This window comes from Schistocerca gregaria, chromosome 5, assembly GCF_023897955.1.
Source record: "Schistocerca gregaria isolate iqSchGreg1 chromosome 5, iqSchGreg1.2, whole genome shotgun sequence".
Classification (NCBI taxonomy): domain Eukaryota; kingdom Metazoa; phylum Arthropoda; class Insecta; order Orthoptera; family Acrididae; genus Schistocerca; species Schistocerca gregaria.
Genome location: NC_064924.1, coordinates 319,402,377 through 319,423,448, shown reverse-complemented (window position 1 = coordinate 319,423,448; position 21,072 = coordinate 319,402,377). Strand labels below are relative to the sequence as shown.

At 42.8% G+C, this 21,072-nt stretch overlaps 1 protein-coding gene across 2 annotated transcripts in view; it reads left to right on the top strand.

Moving 5' to 3' along the window:
• The window catches only part of LOC126271966 (sorting nexin-24-like), an 87,767-nt gene that overhangs the window by 46,118 nt on the left and 20,577 nt on the right, over nt 1–21,072 (top strand). For both annotated transcript variants that reach the window (XM_049974426.1, XM_049974427.1), the window contains exon 2: nt 8,401–8,567. In XM_049974426.1, coding sequence (XP_049830383.1) covers nt 8,421–8,567 — 147 coding nt within the window. In that variant the 5' untranslated portion in view covers nt 8,401–8,420. The remainder of the gene's footprint in view (nt 1–8,400; nt 8,568–21,072) is intronic.

Genomic DNA, 21,072 nt, shown 5'->3' with positions numbered 1-21,072 from the left:
TTTCCATTCGGATGACGACAGGGCTTCCTCCTCGAAGTTCTCCATGTACAAATTCGCTACCACTGGTGAGAGTAGGCTACCCATGGCGACTCCTTCCGTTTGTTCGTAGTATTCTCCATTAAAAAGAAAATACGTGGAAGTCAAGACATGCCTAAAAAGTTCAGTGGTATTCTCGTCAAACCTCTGACCAATCAACTCTGGCGACTCTCGCAGGGGTATCCTCGTAAACAAGGAAAAGACGTCAAAACTCACCATGATATCTGACTCATCCAACCTGAAGCTATCAAGGCGTTTAACAAAATCCACGAAATTACGGGTGTGATGAGGGCATTTACCCACATAAGGACTTAATATTCCCGTCAGGTATTTCGAAAAAATGGGTACTCAGAGTGGCAGATCCAACGTGCTCTCTGCCCAACCACTGCATCACAACTTGTTGAGATGGATGAAGTCACGAGGGAGGAGGTAGGCACTGCATTTATTCCATACACAAGCGCACTCTCGGGGAAAATCGCCCGCATTCTGAAGAAACACCGGGTCGGAACTGTGTTTTGTCCTCCGAATAAAACTCGTGCACTGGTGGGGAGCGCCAGATGACCTCGGTTTGAGGAAGGCCGGCGTGTACCAGATTCCGTGTCAATGTGGCAAGTCGTATATTGGTCAGACGATGCGTACCGTCGAGGATCGATGCCGTGAACACCAGAGGCACACTCGACTGATGTATCCGAGCAAATCGGCGGTCGCTGAACATTGTTTGTCGGAAAATCACGCTATGGAGTATGACCGCACGAGGATTCTGGTACAGACGTCGAGATACTGGGACAGCGTTGTTAGAGAGGCCATCGAAATTCGCACCAATGACGACCTCATAAACCGTGACTGTGGCTACAATCTTAGCAAGGCTTGGGAACCAGCGATTGGGTTAATCAAGAGTAAATCGAGCAAACGCATAGTTGTGACGACCACGGTGGACAGAGCCATCACACCGACGTCATCTCAGACGCCGTCGCAATCTGTTCCACCGCGCTACCGTGGCGCGGGGCGCGGACGGCGGAGGGAGCGCGCCGCGGGCGGAGGGTATTTAAATCGGCCGCCGCCGCGACCGAACCCAGGACGCACGCACGCACGCACGCACGCTCTTTCGAAACTAGCCCATCGCCATGTCCGGACGCGGAAAGGGAGGCAAGTTGGCCGCCGTGGCGAAGCTCCTGCTGACGCTGGTGGGAGATGGCCAGCGCAAGAAGAGGAAGAAGCGATGCAGACCGCAGCACAAGCTCCAGTGCTACCGCTGCCAGAAAGTCGGCCACGTCGCTAAGACGTGCAAGGACACACCCGCGTGTCTGAAATGCGCCCAGGCGCATGACACGCGCGAGTGTGTCAAACCACGGGACGTCACATCCACATGCGTGAATTGCGGCGGCGCGCACGCCGCAAATTCACGCAGTTGCGGCTATCTGAAGGAGCAGCAGCGGCGGCGTAAAGAGGCCACCAGACAAGAAGAGGTGTCTCTGGCAGAGAAGGCGGTCGCCTCCTGCCCTAGCAGGGGAGACGGGCAGCGCCGCAACAACGACGTCCACGCCTTCCGAGACGCGATCGCCGAACTCAAGTCCGCTATGGCGGAGGAGAGAGCGGCCCTGAAGGCTCAACTGGACGGGATGCGTCGCGAGGTGACCCAGCTCAGGGAAGCCTTGCACCTCGCATCCCGTCCTACACAGGAGACGTCGACCCCTACAACTGCGGGGGTGGATGCGGCGACGCAGACGACCGCCTCCCTGGCCGACGCGGCAACGCAGGTTGCCAGGGAGGTGGCCACAGAGTCACCTGCACCCGCTGCCGACGACACGAAGACGGGCCCCATGGAGGTGGCTGCCCCCTCTGACACTGCTGAGACGCAGACGGTGGAGGGGACGCCCATGGAGACCAAGGACGAAGACGACGCGTCCGAGTCGGAGTCCGAGTGCCTCCCTCTCCCTCTCCCAAACAAGAATTGCGTGAGAGAGGTGCTGACGAAGATCGCAGACTCACTCCGCGACGGCAGTTATCCCCACACCAACAACCCATACCCCTTCTCCAATTGCAAAGACCCTCCCTTTTTTCACAAACCCTATCCCTTCCTCTGGGGGTGTGAGCCCCTAAACCAGAGGGTAAACGGAAGAGAACTCGTCAGTCGTGCCGACCTGGAGCTGATCAACCGTCACCCCATATTCACGGACAAAGACTGGGTCTACATGTCGGGAGAAGCTGTGCAGCATATCAAACAACAACTTTCGAGACAGGACCAATCCCGGCTGAGCAACACCCAGCCCAGCCAGAACGGAAACACCAAGAAGAAGAAGAACAAGAAGAAGCCGCCAGAGTCATCTGGCAGATAGTTTTTCTTTATTACAGATTACCAGAGGCCAATCCAAAACGAGAGGCAAATCAACACCGGAAACAGTGAAGACAAGAGGAGGAATAGCTACTAAGCTTGTACTCCTGGACCTCGGGCCAAGGTCAGGCCCGTCATTATGAGTGTGAGCGAGCGTGAGCGTGACCGAACCCAGTTCCCCCTGAGCAGCCATAGCGTACGGATCTCCGTGCCGGCGCGTTCACAGGAGCTCAGTCCGTCAGTTCACCTGATGGTGGCGACATGTCTGATCGCCGAAATATTGTGCCCGTTGGACACTATACACCGGCAGTACACCCTTGGATATTTTGATTATCAAATACGCCGGGAGAAACTCAAGTATCACAATATATTATTAGTTTGTTTTCTGATTTTATTTAATTTCCAAGTTAGTAGCAGTCTAATAAAGAACCGAAAATGAGATCGTAGAGTACTGGTACTACAAGAAATTTTACATGCAAAAACCACACTGAAAAGCTTAATATCAGTTGGGACTTACTTCATTGTGAATCTGGAAAAAACCAATTTGCACTTCAAGCAGAATTATGCATTTTAGTATGGTTTACGAAATTCCAATGCTCTTTGGAGAACCCTCTGTTACTTTTATGGTGTAATGTAAGCTCTCTTAGTGCTTTATATATACGAACATGTGGGCTTCCTTCACCACTGCAGCTGCACACGCACAATAGTGCCTGTTTTCTGGTGCTCTGTGGCAACTGGTAAATCGAATCTATTTCTAATAGTCTCCGGATAGTATTGCGAACGGTGGTTAGAAAAGTGTTACTTTTAAAGTAAATTTCTTTTTGCCCAAGATGAAGTATGTTACGTGTGAGAAAGTGGGATGGATTTCTAAATCGCAGAGTGTTCGAAACTGAACAGTTTGATGACAAGACACTTACAAGTATTTTGAGGCCAGATATTATGTCATAATTTTAAATTTACTGACACTTTTGTGTGATGTATCTTAAAGTATGACACACCCAAAAATGATCAATATTACATGGGAAAGCTTAGCTTCTGTTTGTAGTGTGTTAATCTTAGAGACCAATGTTATATGTGAAAGCTTAGCTTTTCTTGTAGCTATACTGTGTACATTAATGTAAACTGTTAACTTTACATCTTGTGTGTTCGTGCTATGTAACCAGTGATCTTGCTATGTCCTGTGCTCTGAATGTCTGCTGTCATCGGCTGGCGAGATCTTGTGGCTTGAGATATGACTGGCTTACAAAAGAACATCGCAACCTCTGTTTCAGCGCTCCTGAAAGTAACGTGCTGTGTTTGGTGCAATTCGAATTTATGCTTTCGTAATATGAAAAAATACAACGTATATGTTGCTGCAAATCAAAGGTCATTCCAAAACTTCTCTCCCTCATCTTTTCCTTTTTTCCGGGAAGTTTTACGCGATTGTATAAAAGGTTAACCATTCGAAGGATTGATAAGTTTTACAGTTTTGAGGGAAAATCTACGGAAAATGTACTGTCACTTAGCACAGAAAAAGTGTATTTTCGCCCGAGGAAAAGCATATTTTTTAAACGGGATATCCGGGAATAACCCAGGAATTTTTTTGGTTGTCCCTGTATACACCCTGACTCAGTATGCAGTGAACCTTTGCCCCTTCAAACCCCTCTTGAAACTGTGGCTGCCAGAATAAGGACAACACAGCAAATAACTGTCTACAAAGTATATCTTCCTCCAGATGGTGCAGTACCCCTGAACTCATTGCCTGCACTGATTCAACAACTCCCTAAATCTTTCCTACTTTTGGGAGATTTTAATGCCCATAACCCCTTGTGGGGTGGTACCATGCTTACTGGCCGAGGCAGAGATGTCAAAACTTTCCTGTCTCAACTTGACCTTGACCTTGACCTCTGCCTCTGAAATGTGTGGGAGCCACAGTATTTAAGTGTGGCTCATGGCACTTACATGGCCATTGATTTATCCCTCTGCAGTCCAGAATGTCTCCCATCTGTCAACTGGAGTGCCCGTGATGACTTGTGTGATAGTGACCACCTTCCCATCTTCCAGTCACTCTCCCAGTGCCATTCCCCCAGATGTCTAGCAAGATGGGTTTTAAACAAGGCAGACTGGGAAGCTTTCACCTCTGCTGGCACCACTGAATCTCCCCCACACGGTACCATTGATGTGGTACTTGATCAAGTCACTAGAATGATGGTTCCTGCAGCGTAAAACACGATCACTTGTTCTTTAGGGGGCCCCAGGGAAAGTCAGTACCTTGGTGGTCGCTGGAAATCGCTGTGGCCCTTAAAGAGCATCAGCGAGCTCTATAGCGATATAAGCGGCACCCTTCCTTAGAGCACCTAATAACTTTTAAATGGCTCTGTGCCCGTGTTCACCAACTTATAAAAAGATGGAGATGGGCATGTTGAGAGAGGAATGTCACAGCCATTGGGTGCCATACATCACCTTCCCAAGTCTGGATGAAGATCAGATATGTTTGTGGGTACAAGACAACCAACAGGTGTCACTGGCATTCATCAATGGCGTATTATCTACTGACACAAACTCAATTGCCAAGCACTTTGCTGAGCACTACAGTCAAGCCTCCGTGTCAGAGAATTATCCCTCAGCATTTCGCACCCACAAACAGTGGATGGAAAGGAAAGCCCTCTCGTTCACTGAATGTCGCAGTGCACCCTATAATGCTCCATTTACAGAGTGGGAGCTCCTCAGCGGTCTTGCACATTGCCCCGACACAGCTCCTGGGCCAGATCGAATCCACAGTCAGATGATCAAACATCTCTCGTCTGACTAAAAGTGACATCTCCTTGTCATCTTCATCCGGATATGGTGCAATGGAGTCTTCCCATTGCAGTGGCAGGAGCAAACCATCATTCCAGTGCTCAAACCTGGTAAAAACCCGCTTGATGTGGATAGCTATCGGCCCCTCATCCTCACCAGCATTCTTTGTAACCTGTTAGAATGTATGGTAAGTCTGCAGTTTTGTTGGGTCCTGGATTCAAGAGGTCTATTGGCTCCATGCCAGGGCGGATTCCGCCAGGGTTGCTCTACCACTGATAATCTAGTTTCCCTTGAGTCTGCCCTCCGAACGGCCGTTTCCAATTGCCAACACCTAGTTGCTGTCGTTCTTGATTTATGAAAAGCTTAAGACATGACCTAGCGACATCATATCCTTGCCACATTATATGAGTGGGGTCTCCAGGGCCAGCTCCTGATTTTTATCCAGAATTTCCTATCGCTCCCTACTTTCCTTGTCCATAGTTCCCCCCACATCCAGGAGAATGGAGTCCTGGAGGGCTCTGTATTGAGTGTATCTCTCTTTTTAGTTGCCATTAACGGTCTAGCAGCAGCTGTTGGGCCATTGGTCTCACCTTCTCTGTATGCAGACGACTCCTGCATTTCATACTGCTCCTCCAGTAATGGTGATGCTGAGTGACGCCTACAGGGAGCCACCCTCAAGGTGCAGTCATAGACTCTGGCCCACAGCTTCCAGTTTTCAGCTACAAAATCGTGTGTCGTGCATTTCTGTTGGCGTCGTACCGTTCGTCCGGAACGAGAACTTTATCTTAATGAGGACTTGTTTTCGATGCCTGATTGACGTGGCTTCCTCATCTTCGTCAGCTTAAGTGGAAGTGCTGGCAGCACCTCAATGTCCTATGCTGCCTGAGCAACACCAACTGGGGTGCAGTTCACACTACGCTGCTGCTGCTCTACAAAGCCATTGTTCAAGCCCACCTTGATTATGGGAGTTTGGTTTATGGTTCGGCAGTGCCCTCAACTATGTGTTTACTCGACCCACTGCACCACTGTGGCGTTCGACTGGAAACGGGAGTTTTTTGGATTAGTCTGGTGACCAGTGTCCTGGTGGATGCCAGACCCTCCATTGAAGGTTAGGTGTGCACAACTGCTCGCCAGTTACGTTCCACACAGTCGTAGTTCTCCTGAGCATCTGAATTACCGTCTCCTTTTCCCATCCACAGCGGTTCATCCCCCGCATTGGAGGCCCAGGTTAGGCCTTAAGATTGCGGTTCACGTACGATCTCTTCTGTATGAAGTTGAGTCCTTACCTTTACCACCATTCACATACACCTCCATGGTGTACACCTAGGTTGAAGCTTTGGTGGACCTTTCATGTGGTCCTAAGGACTCATTTAACCCCGCAGCTCTCCTCTGTCACCTCCTCTCGATTCTTGACATAAACTGGGACCACAAAGTGGTTTACATAGACAGCTCGATGGATGGTGGTCACGTTTTCTTCGCGTATGTTCATGGAGGACATACTGAACAGCACTCATTGCCAGATGGCTGCAGTGTTTTCACTGCAGAGCTGGTGGCTATTTCTTGTGCTCTTGAGTGCATCTGCTCGTGCCCTGGCAAGTCGTTACTTCTTTGTACTGACTCCTTGAGCAGCCCACAAGCTATCAACTCCTGCCATACTTTGGCAGCGACCATTCAGGAGTCCATCTATGCCCTGGAATGGTCCAGTAATTCCATGATGTTTGTGTGGATCCCAGGCTACACGTTACTACGCTGCAAAGTTTTTCAGCTTTGGGAGATGGAATGTCATAATCTCAGTAAGCATAACAAACTGTGTGCTATTAAGGAGACTACAAATGTGCGGAAGACATCCATGTGGGCCTCTCGCAGAGACTGTGTGGTTCCCTGCTGGCTTTGCATTGGCCACAGGAGGCTAACACATGGCTACCTCCACAGTCGCGAGGACCCACCTTGGTGTCGTGGCTCACATACGACTGTCGTCCACATCTTGCTGGACTGCCCACTTTTAGCCGCTCTGCGGCGGACTTTTAATCATCTCAGCACACTACCTTCAGTGTTGGGTGACAATGCCTCAACAGCAGATACGGTTTTACGTTTTATTCATGAGCGGGAGGCGAGGGGGGGGGGGGGGTGGTACCGTCCAAGGGTTGGCATTCAGCATTCTCTGAGGCCGCCAGCCTCCCTCCATTTTAACTCTGTTGCACTTTCTTTGCATTTTTGTGTGTTGGTAGTCGTCTTTTCCCTAAGTGTGTTCATCTTGCCTTGTCTTTCTGGGGGTGGACATTTTAATGTGTTGCAGAGTGGCTGGCTCAATTTCTTTTATTATTGCTGGTTTAAATACCTTCTTCTACTTTTCCTTCTGGTGTTACCCCATTTTTTGTTCGCTCCATTTGTTTTCTTTTTAGGTGTAGTTCCCCATTCCTTTTCCCCCTTTTACTTTCTCAAATGTACTTTGGGTGTTTTTGTACCTTGAGCCTTGATTGCTTCGGGAAAAAGGGACTGAAGACGCTGTAGTTTGGTCCCTTTATACCCCAAACCAACTAACTTAGATCTGAAGATGATCCAGAGTGAACGAAAGTGGTCATTTAGGTAAAAAAACAAGATTTGGTATTGAAATTGAACAATAAATGGGAAGAACTTTAATATTAGTACAGTTTCTGATTCTCTAGAGGCAAATACTTCTGCTATAGTGAACAGGATGTTTGTCTGCCATATGCATTTTGCTGCTTTGATTTTTGAAGCATTGAGTCAAGGTTTTGTCTGGGTCCTTTCTTTGGTGGTGTGATTGAACTATATTTACTCAACCTACGAAGTCAGATGTTCTGTTGTTGAGATTTGCATGAGCAGCAGCTTTACTACGGTTGTAAAAAAATGGATTGTGGTCATAGTACGACCAGGACTGTGCAGAATAACTTAATGCAGTCCTATTTTGATACAGCTTTGAGGAAAGGTCTAAGCAGAATCACCACTGAGAATGCTTCAGAAATAACAGTAGTGACATGTTGTATAGGTAAGACACCAGAAGATAAAACAGGTACAGTGGTACCTGTGTAGACAAGTATAATTTCTTTTCTATACTGATCTTCAATATGTAGTAGAAAGCTTTTGAAAAGAAGCATATTTGTGGCTATTATTATTATTATTATTATTATTATTATTATTATTATTATTATTATTGCACTGCAGCCTTAAATATATTATTCACTACCATTTAAATTTGTCGATAACTATATATTTTTCTTTACTGTGTGTTCCAGACTGGTAGAGAAATTATGTCATGATTCAAGTTTCTATTCGTTGTTATCGCCTTGTGGATGAACCACCTGAGAAACCCTACTATGTTTATGTAATAGAGACGCTATTGGCTGGAAAGTACTATTCTGTAGAGAGAAGATACAGTGAATTTTTGAGATTGCACAAAGAGGTATGGTACTTCTATCAGTATGACTGTTGTATGTTGCTTTATAACGAGCTCAGCATGTACTTGTTTTCTTTGAACTATTGTTCACACAAACAGTTTGTTTTTTTCTTATGACAATAGCTCGTAATTTTTATAAGTCTCAGATTACAGTTGAGAAGAGAAAAGGCAGTAAGACTCATGGAAATATATTAAACAATAGTTATAGTACCTATAATATATCTTGGACAAAAGTATAAAAATAGAAATAAATATGTACAGAACAGATTAGTTGGGCTAGTTGGGCTCAGAAGTGTGCAGTTTCAGTTGCATTAGGACTTACAAGTTGCTGACATAGGTGCTATCACTTGGTGGAACAATCAGGACAGGAATGTGTGTTTGGATTGTTTGGACATCTTTACACATCCAAACATTTGACGGTATTGTGTATACCTATTTTTGCTCATTTGCTTTGGATCTTATTGTTCTTGTCTGTAGTCTGTTAAAAGATTCAATAATTTCCAGTTTTCAGTATGGCCAGTGACCAGTTTGGATGGTTTTAACTAGGATTATCTTTTGAAGTTGACAGCATCTCCACTCTAGTATGGTGTTTGTAGCCTTGATTGCTCTGAGGTAACTGTTTCTTGATTTTAGTCTTTGGGTAATTGGTCGAATGCCACTAATAATGATGTGTGGATGTAGTGTTTAATTTCCCCTTGTAGGCAATTGCTTCCCATCAAATTTGTTGATGTAGCAAATCCTGGTACATTTTAGCTCTTGTGTGTGAGAGTAGGTTTCAGACAATGGGTGGTGAGTCTGATTGTTTTAAACAGTGACACATCAACCTAAGTTCGCAAAAGACTCAAATTTCCTTGCTACTCAATCATCTAGATCTTGGTATCTTTGTCTGTATTCTGTTTTTTCTCTATCTTGATTTGCTTACAGTTGAATTTTGCCCCCCTTCTGCATAGATGGCTGCAAGTAATTAAGGTTACAAGTGATAATTTTGACCTATTATGTTAAAATGCAGACCGACACAGCATATGATTGGCTAACAAAATATTCATGTCACATTTGTACATTTGTGTACCTTCTTCAAAGTCAATCCTCCAAGGTTCATTGTACCATAATGCAAAGTTGCATCGTCTACAGCTTCTTGAGGTGTTTGCTATTCCACAGTAAAATTTCAGTGCTTTATTTTCGTTGTTTGTCACTTCATGGAAGTACACCTTAGCCATATGTTATCTGCAGCATTAGGCAAATAATGTATACTACATTAATGGGTAAATTACACCTTGATTATAATGTGCCATCACAGGAGGGCTTAATGCCCCTTTCATGATTACTGTAAAACTGTTTGTTTTGTTAGCAACACAAAATGGTACCCTGTAATTTCACAATGTCTCAGTTCATTACACAATAACCATCATAGTATTGTAGAAAGTACAGTATATGCTGCTCTGATTTTTGTTAAGTTTGAGCGAAGTACCAAATAATTTCAAAGAAACATCAGGTAACATATTAAGCACTGTCAATGCAAGCACACATACCACATTGTTCTTCAGTCACTATTACTCTCCGGATACCTCATTTTTTTATAGGTTGAGGTAGTTTTTTACTGATGGCCTTCAGCTCCTCAATTTTCACAAATTCTCTTTATTCGAATATCCCCTGTTTGTTTTGAGTGAATGTTGGACTTTTGAAAAACACAAATTCCCACAGAAAGTACTTTGCAGGTTACTAAGGCGTTCTTTGTCATGGTATGGTAGTAAATGACAGTTTTTTGACTTTGAGCTATGCCATTTTGCAGTCCTCGAAATTGGTTCTTTGCAGGTACTGAATGAGCAGTATAATATACAATAAACATAGACAGCATCCTTGGTTGAATGGTTAGCATTACTGCCTTTGGTGCAGAAGGGCGCAGGTTCAATTTTTGTTTACCATCCACTCAGACGTGAGACCAAATGCAGATTTAGTTGAATAAACATGCACCAGCATTATAAGAATTCATCTACTGCCAATAAAGGCGGAAAGGATTGGCGACATTCTATGTCCCACGATCATAGATTGCACCTTTTACTGCATTGTAGGCAGCAGTGTGAATGTGATTAAGGCCCTGAGGCTGTTTGTTCACTGTGATCGTATTCATATGTTCCACCAGAAAATTACGTGTACAGCAGTTGAATGACTGATACAAGATAAATAGGATTGATGCTGCAAATATTTAGTTATCAGATATGTTCTGTCAGTTATGGTCGCCTTCGATGTATGATTGAGTCCTCACACATCTGCAGTCATTGCCAGTGTTGTCAGAATATTTCTGTGTGTTGTTTTCCATGCCATTGCACAGAAGCTCAGTTGTTTTTGTCTTCCATTGCAATGCAAGAATTCATCTTTAATGTACTGCCCCTCCATTGTCACTAACTTAATTGAATTTGATGAAACGTCTAGTGAACCACATATCAAAGAATCCTTGTTGGTCTTCCAAATTCGATAGATGTCACCTCAATCTATGTATTTTCTGGTTCAGTCCCTAAAGTTTCATGTGGTCCACTTTCATCGTGTTCTACTGTCTTTTTGGGAAGTTGTCAAATCAAGTGCCTTTCATCTTCAGTTCTGTGTTGCCCATTATTCTTAAAGATGCTGCAGTTTCTGAGTCGGTTTTGATGCATTTTGACAGTTCATAATGCAGTTTGACATACAGCTTATTTCCCAGCTGTTTGATTACATCGCCAGTGATCCATTGTGATCCATTTGACAAATTGTTTGAAAAATTTTTGGCGTACTCTTGATTACCAACCTGTACGTTTAAGCTCTTCTTTGGCTTTGCATCTCCTTTTGAGGGAAGGATCAATGACAATGTCATCCTTGGCCGATAGCCACAAAGTAGTTTGGCTGGTGAGTTTCAGTTACTGGATTTCGAGTTGTGCGATAAGTAATCAGTAGTTTTTGTAGAGCATCTTGCTTATTTTCCCCTCCCAAGTAGCTTTTTTAATGGCTTCTTTGAAAGTTCTGACACATTTTTCTGCTCCACCATTTGAAGCAGCATAAAATGGAACTGTAGTAAAGTGTTCTTTGTCATAAGTGCCACAAAAAATCTTTGAATTCCTTTGATACAAACTGTGTAAGAGTACCAGGAACTATGGTCTTGAGGAATCCTGTGGCGAAGACTTTCTCGAGTGCTTTTATTGTAGCTTCTGAAGTTGCTGACACCATTTCAAATGCCTATGGAACTGTGTCCATACGTGAACCACAATGTTTTCCAGAGTGGTCCAGCATAATCTGTGTGAATTCTTTTCCATGGCTCTGTTGCTTGGAGCCAGGTTTGAAAATAATTTTTGCAATTTTGTTTTGCCATTTGACGAACACATTGTGAAACCATTTCTTCCATTTCTTTCTCCACTTTTTACTGTCAGTGATACTTTGTTGCCATTTATTTTATTCTGATAATGTCCCAGTTTCTTCAAAAATTGCTGTTGGCATATTTGGGTGTAAGGATGTAGGTTTCAGTAGGTACTGGGAGATGAAGAAGCTTGCACCGGATAGAGTAGCATGGAGAGCTGCATCAAACCAGTCTCAGGACTGAAGACAACAACAACCATTGTGAAAGCTGTGTGAAGATTATCGTGGCTAATGCTGATGGCAGCCCTTTATTAAAATATGGTTGAAAACATTTTTTTGTCTTTTGGCAAATAGTGTGGCCAACTGGTTTTCACTTAATGCAGAATCAATTTTAGTGCTGCCTCCTTGCTCATAGCTTCAAAACTTTTCCTACAATCAACTGGAAATTAATTGATCTAAATTAATTTCTTCATAAGTTGCAAGCAGAATTATCCAGATGTATTCATTTTTCGTCTGGAGCAGTAGTAGTCTTGATAAGGCATCTGCATTGTAATTTTCTTTGTTTTATTTTATTTTATTTTATTTTTATTTTTTTGGGGGGGGGGGAGGGGGGGGCTGCATCTGATTGATTTCATAGTTACATTCCATCAATGTGATTTCTATCTTTGTACTTTTTGAGCTACCATTATTGGCAGCAGCTTTGCTTGGATAGAATATTGAAAGCAGAGGCTTGTAACCTGTGTTCATTTTAAACTTCTTTCATACACTATTGTTGAAATTCCTTCATCCCATAAATTATAGACAGCACTTACTTTTCAATCTGGCTGTATCTGGCCTGATGTTCCTTTAGTCTTAGAAGCAAAGGCAATGGGTTTTAATAATCCATCTGAATACTTGAGACAATACTGATCTGATTACATACAAAGAAGCATTGATGGCTAATAAAACAGTTTGAGTTGGTACAAAGTGCACCAATTTAGTTTTCTTGATGTTTTTCTTCTTGAGGTTCACAAATGCTGCTTCTTTTTCCTTGGAGCATTTGAACTGTGCAGCTTTCTTTCAAAATTGATCCGGTGGTCCAGTGATTGCAGCAAATTCCTTGATAAATTTGTTATTGTAATGTACTTTTCCAATAAAAAGTCTAGTTTCAGTCTATTCTTTGGATAAGGCAGCTTTTTTATTGCATCTGCACTAGCTTCAGGCCATTGGATTTGACTTGCATCAGTGGTGTGGCCTACGTATTCCACTTTGTTTTTCGAGAATTCACCTTTAATTCTATTGCATCTGCAGCTATTTTCTTCCCATCATGTGAAAAGCATGCTCAGATTCTTCGTGTTCATATATATTTGTGCCTGTAGTAACTATATCATCCACATAATTGGCACATACAGTTATGGTATTTGTGACTTGGTTCACATATCAATGCTATATTACAGGAGCACTTGCTGCGCCAAATGGTAGCATCTGGTATTCAAAATTCCCAAGTGATATATTGACATCCAACCTCTTTTTCCTTGAAAGTCTCACAGGCATGCAACCAAACTGATTGATCATTGTAGAATGAATTTTCAATGGCTTAATGTTTCATCATCATGTTATTGCTGCTGACTGACATTCTGAACCAGTGAGTGTAACACACACACACACACACACACACACACACACACACACACACACACACACACACCTCCACTGACCCCCATGATGACTATGTGTTGTCAGCCGCAATTGTGGAGGTAACTCGTTCTGGAGAGTTGAGTGGCGATCCTCAGTGTGTGCTCCACCTTCACTGTGCTCAGTGTTCAGTTTCTACTGTGTTAGGAGAATTTTCAGTTTTGGAACCCACACATAACTAAATGGAAACTCAGTGTACTTGTTGATACGGTTCTCATGTTGCTGAGCTTCAACAGCCTCCTTGTACACACAGCTCCATATTTCATTTTGTGGTTGGTTTCAAGATGATGATCAGCAATGGCTGATTTTGTGGGCTGCTGGAAGTTTGTGTGTGCTCCTTTTTTCAATTGTGCAAATTGTTTGTCTATCATATGCATTCCCACACTAACATGGTATGTAATACATTCGAATTTAGTTGAGTTCCAGTTCATCTTTCACTGTCCTTAAAAAGGATTTGGTCTTTGCTGGTGGGTTGTTGTTTTTGTGGTCTTCAGTCCTGAGACTGGTTTGATGCAGCTCTCCATTCTACTCTATCCTGTGCAAGCTTCATCATCTCCCAGTACTTACTGCAATATATGTCCTTCTGAGTCTGCTTAGTGTATTCATCTCTTAGTCTCCCTCAATGATTTTTACCCTCCACACTGCCCTCCAATGCTAAATTTGTGATCCCTTGATGCTTCAGAACATGTCCTACCAACCGGTCCCTTTTTCTTTTTCAAGTTGTGCCACAAACTCCTCTTCTCCCCAATTCTATTCAATACCTCCTCATTAGTTATGTGATATACCCATATAATCTTGGGCATTCTTCTGTAGCACGACATTTCGAAAGCTTCTATTCTCTTCTTGTCCAAACTATTTATCGTCCATGTTTCACTTCCATACATGGCTACACTCCATACAAATACTTTCAGAAATAATTTCCTGATACTTAAATCTATACTCAATGTTAACAAAGTTCTCTTCTTCAGAAACGCTTTCCTTGCCATTGCCAGTCTACATTTTATATCCTCTCTACTTCGACCATCATCAGTTATTTTGCTCCCCAAATAACAAAACTCCTTTACTACTTTCAGTGTCTCATTTCCTAATCTAATTCCCTCAGCATCACCCGACTTAATTCGACTACATTCCATTATGCTCATTTTGCTTTTGTTGATGTTCATCTTATACCCTCCTTTCAAGATACTGTCCATTCCATTTTACTGCTCGTCCATGTCCTTTGCTGTCTCTGACAGAATTACAATGTCATCGGCGAACCTCAATGTTTTTATTTCTTCTCCATGGATTTTAATACCTACTCCGAACAGATTGAATAGCATCGGCGAGAGGCTAAAACCCTGTCTCACTCCTTTTCCAACCACTGCTTCCCTTTCATGCCCCTCGACTCTTCTAACTGCCATCTGCTTTCTGTACAAATTGTAAATAGCCTTTCGCTCCCTGTATTTTATCCCTGCCACCTTTAGAATTTGAAAGCGTGTATTCCAGTCAACATTGTCAAAAGCTTTCTCCAAGTCTACAAATCCTAGAAAAGTAGGTTTGCCTTTCCTTAATCTTTCTTCTAAGGTAAGTCTTGAGGTCAGTATTTCCTCATGTGTTCTAGTATTTCTATGGAATCGAAACTGATCTTCCCCAAGGTTGGCTTTTACTAGTTTTTCCATTCGCCTGTAAAGAATTTGCGTTAGTATTTTGCAGCTGTGGCTTATTAAACTGATGGTTTGGTAATTTTCACACCTTTGGGATTGGAATTATTATATTCTTCTTGAAGTCTGAGGGTATTTCGCTTGTCTCATACATCTTGTTCACCAGGTGGTAGAATTGTCAGGACTGGCTTTCCCAAGGCTGTCAGTAGTTCTAATGGAATGTTGTCTACTCCCGGGGTCTTGTTTTGACTCAGGTCTGTCAAACTCTTCATGCAGTATGGTATCTCCCATTTCGTCTTCATCTACATTCCCTTCCATTTCCAGAATATTGTCCTCAAGTACGTCACCCTTGTATAGACCCTCTAAATACTCCTTCCACCTTTCTGCTTTCCCTTCTTTGCTTGGAACGGGGTTTCCATTTGAGCTCTTGATATTCATACAAGTGGCTCTCTTTTCTCCAAAGGTTTCTTTAATTTTCCTGTAGGCAGTATCTATCTTACCCCTCTAGTGAGATAAGCCTCTACATCCTTACATTTTCCTCTAGCCATCCCTGCTTAGCCATTTTGCATTTCCTGTCATTTTGCATTTCCTGTCGATATCATTTTTGAGACGTTTGTATTCCTTTTTGCCTGCTTCATTTACTGCATTTTTATATATTTCTCCTTTCATCAATTAAATTCAATATTTCTTCTGTTACCCAAGGATTTCTACTATCCCTCGTCTTTTTACCTACTTGATCCTCTGCTGCCTTCACTACTTCATTCCTCAGAGCTACCCATTCTCCTTCTACTGTATTTCTTTCCCCTATTTGTGACAATTGTTCCCTTATGCTCTCCCTGAAACTCTGTACAACCTCTGGTTCTTTCAGTTCGTCCAGATCCCATCTCCTTAAATTCCCACCTTTTTGCTGTTTCTTCAGTTTTAATCTAGAGCTCATAACCAATAGATTGTGGTCAGAGTCCACATCTGCCCCTGGAAATGTCATACAATTTAAGACCTGGTACCTAAATCTCTCTCTTACCATTATATAATCTATCTGATATCTTCTAGTATTGCCAGGATTCTTCCATGTGTACAACCTTCTTTTATGATTCTTGGACCAAGTGTTAGCTATGATTAAGTTATGCTCTATGCAGAATTCTGCCATACGGCTTCCTATTTCATTTCTTAGCCCCAATCCATATTCACCTACTATGTTTCCTTCTCTCCCTTTTCCTACTCTTGAATTCCAGTCACCCATGGCTATTAAATTTTCGTCTCCCTTCACTACCTGAATAAATTCTTTTATCTCATCATACATTTCATCAATTTCACCATCATCTGCAGACCTAGTTGGCATATAACTTGTACTATTGTAGTAGGTGCGGGCTTCGTGTCTATCTTGGCCAGAATAATGCGTTCACTATGCTGGTTTTAGTAGCTTACCCACACTCCTATTTTTTATTCATTATTAAACCTACTCCTGCATTAACCCTATTTGATTTTGTATTTATAACCCTGTATTCACCTGACCAAAAGTCTTGTGCCTCCTGCCACCGAACTTCACTAAATTCCACTACATCTAACTTTAACCTATCCATTTCCCTTTTTAAGTTTTCTAACCTACCTGCCCGATTAAGGGATCTGACATTCCATGCTCCAATCCGCAGAACGCCAGTTTTCTTTCTCTTGATAACGATGTCCTCCTGAGTAATCCCCACCCGGAGATCCGAATGGGGGACTATTTTATCTCTGGAATATTTTACCGAAGAGGACGTCAGCATCATTTAACCATACAGTAACGCTGCATACCCTCGAGAAAAGTTACGGCTGTAGTTTCCCCTTGCTTTCAGCCGTTCGCAGTACCAGCACAGCAAGGTCGTTTTTGTTAGTGTTAAAAGGCCAGATCAGTCAATCATCCAGACTGTTGCCCCTGCAACTACTGAAAAGGCTACTGCCCCTCTTCAGGAACCACACGTTTGTCTGGCCTCTCAACAGATACCCCTCCGTTGTGGTTGCACCTATGGTTCGGCCATCTGTATCGCTGAGGCACGCAAGCCTCCCCACAAACGACAAGGTCCATGGTTCATGGGGGGTGCTGGTGGGTGGCACACATATTTGATATTTTGTTGATTTGAAATTCTACCGATCTTTCCAGATACATTTCCCGATATGGAACATGGTCTAGCTTTTTCGATTTATCTGCATTGGGTATTGGCTATGGTGTGGTCTTTTGCTTGCCTTGAAATGAACCACAAAATAAAATACAAAGAGGCAAAGATTCTGCAGAACACATCCCACTATTGGGACTTTGTATACAAGAAGGCTATCAAAACCCAGCTTCATGAAAACCTCATCAACAAGGACAATGGATTTCAACTTAGTCAAGTGTTGACTGTTGCGCTGAAAGTTCTCCAGATGCAGAGGAAAGGAAACATTGAGCATGGCGAAGATGGAGTACTGACTGAGGACCATCACTCAAACCTGAGCACAAGCTTCCTGCATCACCACGTCCAGCACATTGCACAGTCCATACACAGGGTCAGGGGGGAGACGACCTTTGTATGTACCGCATCCACTGGTCAGGATGTCAGTCAGTAGGAGTAATCTGATGATGATGATGATGATGATGATATTTTACACTGTCAAAAATTCGTTCTACAGTGATCAGTCAAATCACTGCATGCTCATGAGACTTATTTGCCGAGAAAACCTAAGAATTAGTTTCCTCTAATTTGAGGGAATACTACAGCAAAATAAGAAGCTTGATGAGTGCCAAAACAAGAACCAACATTTTGAGAGTGCAGTTGCCTTTTTGAAAATGAACCTTACATCCACATTGTGCCAACCTTTGTCAAGATTGTACATCATAACCAAACACCAGCAGTGAGCCGACTTACTGGGGCAGTCAGTCTGGCTTTAGTGTGTGAACGTATCAGACACACACGCCACCAGCTTGACTACATAGGATGCAAACTCTTTGCCCTACATCTACAATTGGCAACCTTGCTCTCACCCCCATTACCTGGGAGTGTGTTAAATGTTCATCCTAGTTGCAGGCAGATTGGGCACAACAATGTGCTCCTATGAATCTATCATCAAAATTCAACCAATTAGTGTCAAAACAGCCAAACTGAGAGACTGGATGAATGATCATGAATATCACACGGAAAACCATCAGTGACAGTGTGTTGTCTGTCCTTGGCAAAGGCATAAACTTTGCCCCAATGTCAGCAGCACTACTTGTCACAGAAATCATCTGCGGAGAGGGCCGAGGTGCCTCCACTCTACAATCCGATAAGGTGGGAAACATTGAACAAGTTGATGCCAAATAGTGTGTCTGTTTTTTGTGAGCTGACAGTCATTAATGGAAGCATTTTGATTCTTCCTTTGTATTTGATGACTGCTTTCCTTTTCCCCTCTAAGTTAAGTTGGACTCTATTTAATGTTTTCGATGTTGAGTTTGAATTGAATTAATCTGGTGATCCCAGCAATTTGTAAGCATCAGAATGTAATAGTGAGTAAGTTGCACGAGCATCCAGCAGGAATATCATTGTGTAGCCATAGATTTCTAGTGATACATTGGTTTTCCTGCATCTTCACTGCTATTAATTTTATAGGTCCTTGAGTTTGAATGTTGATGCTTCTTGGCAGTGAAAAGATTTTCATTTCTTCATAGGCAGATGTTGGATATGGGGCCAGCCTTCTTGCAGATATTGCACATTGTGTTTCTAAATTTGTATTGATTCCAGCTATGGTTCACATTTTGATCAAGACATAATTTTCCCAATTAGGGTTCCATTCTTTTGACAAGTTTCTTGAACGTGTCCTTTTCAATTTGTAATGAGTGGTCATTTGAGAAATGTCTTAAATCTTATGTATTTTCTCTCTTAATTGGTTTCACAGTTCACTGAGTCGCTTCAGATGTGTCCGAAATGTTTAAAATTCCAACCATTGAAAGATTGCTGTATTGCAGAGCTGAAATAAGCAAAGTGTCATGAGGGGTTGGCAGTATGAGGGCACCTCCAATCAGTCTCAGTATCAGCAGTCTCTTGGCCATCACGTTTGCAATTGAAATTGCAGTCCCTATTGTGATGAAGTATCTGTAAGTGAGTGACAGCACATGTGAATTTGCTTTAAACTATGCCAGTAGTTGTTTAACAATCTCAGGATATTTTTTCTTACTTATGCCCTTATCTCCAAAGAGCAGTATTGGCAGGTTGAACGTGTCAGTGTCAACCCATGACAGGAAATAAGCCTGTTTCTGGATGCCATCTGTTATCAGGTGTACTTCGAAATGGTGATGTAGGTGGCACAGGTATGGATCCCATCATTCCTTTGTTCATTTGAACGTGGAGAATGCTGGTACATTTGATTTTTGGTACATTTTTGTCAGCAGTTTTAACAATTCACATTGTTCCATAAATGGCCGCTGTTGGAGTGTAAATATCTCTGCGAGTTCTGCCATCGTCATTGTGGATCATCTTCACAATTCTTTGAAACTTTGTAACTAGATAATGTTATTTTGTAAATGGCCCTATAATTGTAATTCATGAAACAGTATATTAATGCATAATGTTTATTAACAAAGTATTAATTCTATAGAAACATATTGTAATGTGCGCAAGTGTAGCAAAATAACAACTGAATACAAAACTGAAAGTCATGGCACTTGTACATATGCATAAAAATTCTATTAAAATGTAGAAAATATCAATTATAACATACATAATATCTGATGATTTTCCACAATTGACAGCTAAGTGTTATGGACATGCATCATAAATACCGGTATGATGAAAAAAACATGTATCTTAGCAGAAACTGTTCCAAATACACTGCTAGCTGCTATGTTTGTATCATACAGAGACCATGTGACAAAATTAGTAGTTTATCGGTGATATCTGTAAATGGAACAGGTGGTGAGCAAGCTGTACTTGCACAAGGCACTCCGCATCTTATGCGTTGTGATGGCTTGAGAAGAGTTAATGCAGTTGTAGATTTATTTTCCATGCCCTGTTTACACTGTTTACTTAGAATGCAATATTTTTTTTGTGTCCTAGAACACAATATCACACTTACATTGAAGACTTTAGTCATTCCCCCTCCCCCTCTACCCCTGCCCTTCCACTGCGAACGAGATTTATTTATTTATTTATTTTTTTGTACCATGTTATTTCTGCTTGTGTTGGCCAGGATTCGACGACTGTGCAGATGTGAATTAATGGGTACAGAAGGGACACAACTCAGTGTCATGCTTTACCTCAACAGGCCTGCCCGATCAGTGCCCAAGAGGGTAGACATATGGTCATGCAAAATCACAACACATACCTTAGGTCAGGAAATGGACTTACATTGTGGCAAGACAAATCTACACATGGACAGTGCAACAATATCTGGAGCACCACAGACTGTCAGTATAGTGAGTGTTGGTGCCACTTCCCTTAGCACTAAAGCTTAGAGAAGTCTGCTGACAGTGGTGTGCCCAACAGTGCCACTGGACACAGGAATGACACCACCAATCTTTATCTCCCTCCAGACTGGCCTCCTACATTTCCAGCTCTCCTTGACCTCCTTAGACAGTTTTGTCCTCCCTTCCTTCCTCATCGGGGATTTTAATGACCGTTACTCTCTGTGGGGTGGTACTGTGGGCATTGATGGGGGGAAGATTATTAAAGACCTGCTGGCAAGGCTTGATCTTTGCCCCCTCTACACTGGAGCTCCCACACATTATAGTGTGGCACACAGCACTTTCTCGGCCATTGATCTTTCTATCTGTGGCCCTGGATTCGTACCCTCTGTTTAAAGGGGAGTTCACGACAATTTGAGTGACAGCAATCTTTTTCCGATTGCCTTGTCTTTTCTTCGGCGTCCTTCGCCTGGATGTCCTGCCAGTT